Here is a 7,167-nt window from a genome sequence, read left to right on the forward strand (position 1 = left end):
TGCATTAACCAATACCATGAAGTATTTAAATGGTCCACATGTTGGTTCGATAGGTCCACAAGTATCCCCTTAAATCCTCTGAAGAAACTTAAGGGGTCGTGAATAATCTTTATAGCTAAGTGTTGAATATTCAACTTCTCCACACCTAGTGGGTTTGGCCACTAGAAAAATAAGGGGGTTCGGCCACACCTAGTGGGTTTGGCCACTAGGGGTGTAAAACACCCTAACATGTCTTAGGAAAATAAAACTTTATTCTTCCATGGGAGCGGATACCTCTTGAATATCTAAAACCTCCATAGTTGTAGTAACATCTTCGGGATGTTCCACATGTACGATGAGAATGATAATTAGCAATAGCCTTGGGGGTAGCTCGGCATATGCGTGACCAATGATCCTTTGATCCATAGTGGTATCACATGTCCAGCTCAGTGAAATTCAATTGAACGGTAACTTTTCTCTTTTTCTTGAAGTTTGGGGCCTTAAGGGCAATGGGTTGGCGTTTCTGGGTCAAATTTCCTCCTTTGGGTGGGCCTTTGCTTTGTTGACCTTAGGCTCATTGTGGGGTTTGCCGCCCATTTCCACGGACATGACAGGATTTTTGTCTATTGTGCATGCTAGAATTCGTTGTACGCGCTTCAGGCTAAGTGTTCGAGCCAGTAAGTCGAGCTTGATAATTCTTCATCAAAAGTTGATTCTGCTTTTCAGCGAGAAGTAAAACAAAAATGAAATCCGAAAATTTGGTGAACTTTTGTGCCCTATATTGTTGTTGTAGGACAATATTAGTGGCATTGAAGGTCAAATAGGTCTTCTCTATGAAATCCTCTTCAGTTAAGTTCTCTTCATAGAACTTAAGCAGTGATCGGATTTGACAAACTTCAGAGTTGTATTCATTGACAAACTTAAAGTCTTAGAAGCGTAAATGCTGTCAATCGTGTCTTGCTTCAGGCAAGTAAATGTTTTTTTGGTGATCGAAACGATCGGCCAGAGTAACGCAGAGGGTGCGAAGGTCATTTTCAGTGAAGTACTCAGTCTGCAGTGCATCATGGATGTATCTTTGGATGAAGATCATAGTAGTAGCTTTCTGAGCTTCATTGAGTGGGTTGTCGGTAGGTTTCTCGATGGTGGCTCGAAGACTCTTTGCAGTAAGATGAAGCTTCATGTCTTGAATCCACTTTAGGTAGTTTCTGCCAAATACTTCCAAAGCAGTGAAATCGAGCTTGTTTAAGTCCGACATGTCCCTAAAACAGATGGTACAACAAAAACGTGGTTAGTCATATGGAAAACCATAGACATACATTATAGAACATTTGGGTTCTATAGACGTATTGGTTTAATTTAAGTATGAAAGCTACGGGTTTCATGTGGTAAGTTTTGAATGAAAACTTTGGGTTTCAAAGACGCTAAATTCCAAACTACATGTTCAATTTAGTTATGAATGTTTAGTTCATATATAGGGATACATGCAAGAACACAGAATACAATATACAACTAAGTGTAGTGAGTTTGTGGATTGCTTCAGGAACCTATGTGTGAGTGTGTCGGGACTACGAAAGATAGTCAACTGTTCAAAGAAAAGAAATAATTTATTGAATCGTTAATTGCTAAAAAATAAGCTTCAGGCCAATAATTTTGAATTAATTGTCAAATTAATGGACTGCTAGTCACTTTAATTAATTTAATAGATTGTAACCATCCAGGTTTAATGTAAGAGCAATATAATAACATTCGGGGTAATATTAGCGGGAATGCTAAAAAAATAGCATTGGATTTGAAAAATCATAGCCTAATATTAGTGGGCTGGTTGTCGTGTACGGGGCAAAGCCCTTAAGGGGTTTAATGGGCCACGGGTTGGTTGCAAAGGCAGCCCAATCATGGCTGCAGGCCACGGGACGGTTATGGGAAGGAACCTAGCAGCCCAAGCAACTAGTTTTGGGCCAAAATGGTGCAAGGGGAGACGAGCCCAGCACATGTGATGGCATGGGGGTGTGCGCGTGAAGCCTAGTCCCATGTTGGCTTCAATTTTGGGCTTGGGAAACAAGCACAACCATCTGGGCTAGCTTTGGTGATAGCGGGCCGTGATAAATGTTGAAGCCCAGCAAGCCGAGGCTTGCTACAAGCAGGCCGGAGCTAGGACAAAGCTCAGCAAGCACAAGGCTTGTTGGTAGGTTGGGGTAAGCTGTAGGGGACGGTCCAGCAAAGTTGTAGGCCTGTTGGTGGGCTCAAGGTTTTAGGCCCGTGTAAAACCCAACCCAGGTCGAAGCTTGGTTGTCAGTGCAGGGGCAGCAAGCCCACGGGGCTATTGCAAGATGGTCCATGACGTCGAAACGACGCCGTCCTGGTGGCGTGGCTGCAGGTTAGTCATGTCAGCTCGGCGACGCAGCATGGAGTTGTGACTCAACCATGAAAAATCCAATTTTTTCTTTCTTCGAATTCTAAGGTTAAAAACCCTAATTGCTTTTAAATTAATTTCGATGGTTTGACTCACAAATTCCATATAGCTTAATTGCGTATTGCATGAACAAATATATATATTGAAAAAATATTTAACACATATGCAATATATATAATTGAAAGGAAATATAAATATAGAGTGTTCATGCATCATGGGGAATGTTTTCATGCTTAAAGGTTGTTTCAAATATCTTAATTTATTTTTAAAGAACGTGATTGGCAGAAAATGATTAAGCCCTTGATTGTGTAGAAGAGCCTCCTCTGCGATCCTTCAGTTTCTTAGTTTCTGGCAAAAACGTGCTGATAACGTGTTGTAGGCCTAATTTACAGAACTGTATTTGGGACTAGAGAAGGAGAGGGCCGGCGGTAAGAGAGAGATATAATTCTAAGGTGTGTGTTGTATCAGTCCATTGTGCCTTTATTTATAGTAGTATGATAGGTTAAATCTTTATCCTAATAGGATTACTATTCTAATAGGATAATATCTAACTCTTAGGGAATATTCTAAGATATCCCTATATACACTAGGATTTACACAATCACATTCCTAATCTAATAAGACTGCAACAAAGGATAATCTACATAATTTTTTTTTTTTTTAAATACCGAAAAAAAAAGGCTATAATCATTATTTAATAATCTCGAATTAAAATTTTAAACAATATGAGTTGGAGGAGATAAATAATTTTTGAGTTATGGCTTAAAATTTTCTAACTTAAATTTTTAAGTTTTATCCCTTAGGGTTGGAGATGGTCGAAGAGGTTCGGCTACTCACCATATTGCTAATTAGTTTTATGACAGAACCTCAACTTTTTTCACTATGATCTATTGCGGGGCACCCAGCTACACTCCACTTGAATGCGTTTTTGTTCTGTGGCGCATATTTTTTTACCATTGCAATCCAATGGTCATTCTTTTTAGTTTTTTTTTTTCAACGATTATTTTTTTTAAACCCAACAGCTCACATCTAGGTTAATCAATTTTAACGATAAAAAAAAAAATCAAACAGCTTAAATTTAAATCTACAATCAAAATAATATTATTAAGAAATCCAAAAAAAACTTTGTAATACCCATCCGACTCAAAAATATCTGAGCAAATTTTTTTCGGAATTTGAATTTTGTTACATTAAAATGTTCGTAAAAATAAAACAAGATAGATTATACATAAACTAATTCCAAAATAATTAATATAAAAAAAATCAATGAAGTACAAAAGTTTAACAAAATCATACATATAGATGAATAGTTGAAACTATGAGGCTTAATTTTGGGATTTCCCACCCTAATGACTCTAAAACATGATTTCCTATCTGGGCCCTTGCCACCTTTTGCAATATGATTCGAAGTTGACTTGCTATCGAACGATTGGTAATTGGCTGTTGGTGTGCAAGTTTGGCATGTTGGATTGATTTGTTTTTCTTTTAAATGGAACGATATATTGTTTAAGGGTGAGACATGTTGTGCATGATATGACTAAATGGATTCAAACTAACAATCTATGATATTGTATCGGGTAGTGGCTTACAAATCTCCTCTACTGAAAGAAAAAACTTTCATCAACCGCCCAAGTTTTAGAGAGAACTGGGTGAGACCGTGAGACTACGGATAGGGACGGCAGAAGAAGGTAGTATATCGCAACGGACGATTCCAACGTTTATACTGTTTAGTACGTGGGATGGGACAAAACGCAGTAAGACAGGACATACGCATCCCACGTTTGGTGCACCAATTTTCCTAGGGTGCACTGTCCCATTGAACTAAAATGTCAATTTTTTGTGCCACCCTCCCCCTGGAACGACTTGTTCCAGCCCATGAAACACAAAATTATAACTTTTTGGATACTAATACCCCTCCTTTTTTTTCATTAATTTCACTATCTACTCTCTCTCCCGTAGCCTCCCTCTCTTCTACTCCCCCCTGCCAACTCCTGTAGCCTCCTCCTCCTCCACCATAAACCCAGCAACCCATCCGAACCCAACCCCACCTTCCTCCCTGCTAGCTAGTCCCACAACTAGACTGTCGCCCTCCACCGCGAAAACCTTAAGACCACCCACTCGCAGGACGTGGCCGACGCCGTTGCTCGAGGGATGGGACGGCGAGGATTAGGCAAAAGATGTGAGGAATGACGTGGCGAGGATTAGGCAAAAGATGTGAAGAATGACGTGGAACTCGTCGGCGGTGGCTCAGGTAAGGTCGAACTCGTAAGAGTGGATGGGTACGATTGTCATTTAATCCTTCATTCCATTCCGGCCTAGCGTACACCAAACGTAGCATGGAACCTTCGTTCCGTCCCGTTCTGTCTCGTTCTGTCCTGTCTGCATACCAAACTGTACCATAAAGGACCCTTTTTATGGTTCGACTAGCGGACTCTAGAAATTTTTTTCTACATAAAAGGTGAGACTTTCATTCAGATTGGACTTAGTTTCAATCCGCTTCGTCCCAGCTGCCAAACGAGCTGAGATGACTATTATTCCAATCCTATAGTCCCTCGCAATAAGGGCGCATATGCATCCAGTAATTCAAAAGCAGTTTAGATTATAGTTACAGTTACATATGAATGAAAACTCCACTTTCGTTTGAGGTTTTGTCACTCTCATTACGAGTGTATAGTTACGTAAGTCACAGTATCAGAAGCTAAATTGGAGCGTCAAAATCACAACCCTTACATGAAACCTCCACTAATTTGAGTTCAGTCTAATTGCACACACTCCTTCAACAAAAGTGGCTTAATCAACTCAAAATAAAAGCCATCAATCCATGACTCCACAGAACAAGTACTCATACTCCAACACTTGTCATCAGTATCACAACATGTGGTGCAGGCAAAGCATTCTGCGGAGGAGGAGCCTCAACATCTTGCGGAGGAGGAACAACGTGTAGCGGTGCTCGTCTAGGAATAATATCAGTTCGACAAAGAGGGCAGTTAGAGTGTGAGCTGAGCCACATGTCAATGCACCCCACATGAAACAAGTGTGCACATTCCGGCAGCAAACGGATTTCCTCGCCGTCTGTAAATTCACACAAACAAACGGCGCAGGTTCCTTCACTGCATTCCTTGGTGTACTTCAAAACTGGGATCCTCTTTTCGTAGGAGGGCGAATTAACGCTGCGTGCAGTTGTTGATCTGAAGTTTCGGTTGACGTCATGCCATTGACGACGTTGTTCATGTTGTGTTTGCTCTTGTTGTATGTTGTTTTCTTCGCGCATTTGGCTGCAACAAAAGTGGATGACAAGGAGTTGGTACGTTGTGACAATTATGGCTCCGGCTGCAACGCCCAGTAGGCCGATGAGTTCGGGGGTGAGTTGGTATCCGTGGTGCGGTTCTCCGTCGGCCATGGTGGAGAGATCAGAGATAAAGATGGTGGCTGATGGAGAGGAGGATTTGGGCATGTTAAATTGGCATTGTTGTTTTATAGGTGACCTGGAGAGATTTGAGATTTTGCCTTGTGACATTGTGACAAAATAAAGGCTTTAATATATGCTCAGTTTAAACGTCGGTGTTACGGATAAAAAGAAAATGACTTTATTACAAGTATAATTAGGAATAATATAAAAATATTGACTTGTGTAAGGATAAATGTTAGCATTTGAACATCAAATATCATCAAGGTAGCATTCAACACAGTATGGAATTTAAGTCAACGCTGTCGGTCAATAGCTTATGGGTTTTGGTGTGAAGAAGCCCAATTCAAGTTAAGTTGGTCCATCACAAACATGTAGTGACTTGATCCAGCCCAAACTCTGATAGAAGTGAAAATTGTTCGTTCAATTCGGCCGCTGCTTCTTTCTTTTATTTTTTTAGGCTTTCAAGCTAAAATGATCACTGAGATTTGCATAACTCTTTACTTTGATCTCTGGAATTTGAAATTAATACAAGTGGTCCTTGAGATTGTTCATCATCAATCATTTTGGTCATTTCGTGAAAAGTTATGTTAAATAAAGATTAAAATAACAAAACTACCTTCAATTTAATAAACAATAGGCCAAAATGATTTGACAAAAATTGAGAGTATTTTTGTCATTTTATCTTTATTTAATGAAGATTTTTCACAAAATGACAAAAATGATTGATGGTGGACAAACGCAGGGAACAAATCTATCAATTTTAAATCTCAGAGACTAAAATGAGAAGTTATACAAATTTTATAGATTATTTTGTAAAAAAACCTATTTTTTATTTTATTTTAATTTTTGGTAACATGGGTCCAAGGAGATTCCTTTTGATCATGGGCCAGCCATTCTTCCTCTAATTGCTTATTCCTTGAGGTCCACACTAGATAGTATATGGACATCTTCATGATTTGATGCTAGAATTTGTGGAAGAGCATTCTCTCTCGATCTACTTTGTGGGGATGATAGGAATTTTTACTTCTTAACTATTTATCGTACATTGTGCAGTCAATTTTCATCAGGTACTATTTATATTTAGTTTTAAATAAAAAAATTCAAATGATTTTTAACTGCATAATACACGATGAATGATTATAATGTGAGGATCCCTAGAATCCCCGCAATTTGGATTCGGATGGGATCCAAATCCAGAATTTGTGACAAGTAAAACGGATTTGGATCCTCTCCTGAGCCAATGGAGAGGATCCTCCTGATCCATCATCGTGGACCGTTGGATTTTTATCCAACGGCTACAATTATTATAACTTTAAAGGAACCCCCTATTTGTAGCCGTTGGATAAAAATCCAACGGCTCACGATGATG

The 7,167-nt window shown here is 39.4% G+C and overlaps 1 protein-coding gene across 1 annotated transcript; it reads right to left on the reverse strand.

The window, feature by feature from the left end:
- Positions 1–5,231: 5,231 nt before the first annotated feature.
- Positions 5,232–5,843, reverse strand: LOC137744336 (RING-H2 finger protein ATL51-like). The gene has a single exon (XM_068484174.1). The coding sequence runs from the start codon at positions 5,841–5,843 to the stop codon at positions 5,232–5,234; it is 612 nt and encodes a 203-aa protein (XP_068340275.1).
- Positions 5,844–7,167: the final 1,324 nt, after the last annotated feature.

This window comes from Pyrus communis, chromosome 9 (genome assembly GCF_963583255.1).
Source record: "Pyrus communis chromosome 9, drPyrComm1.1, whole genome shotgun sequence".
In the NCBI taxonomy this organism is placed as follows: Eukaryota; Viridiplantae; Streptophyta; class Magnoliopsida; order Rosales; family Rosaceae; genus Pyrus; species Pyrus communis.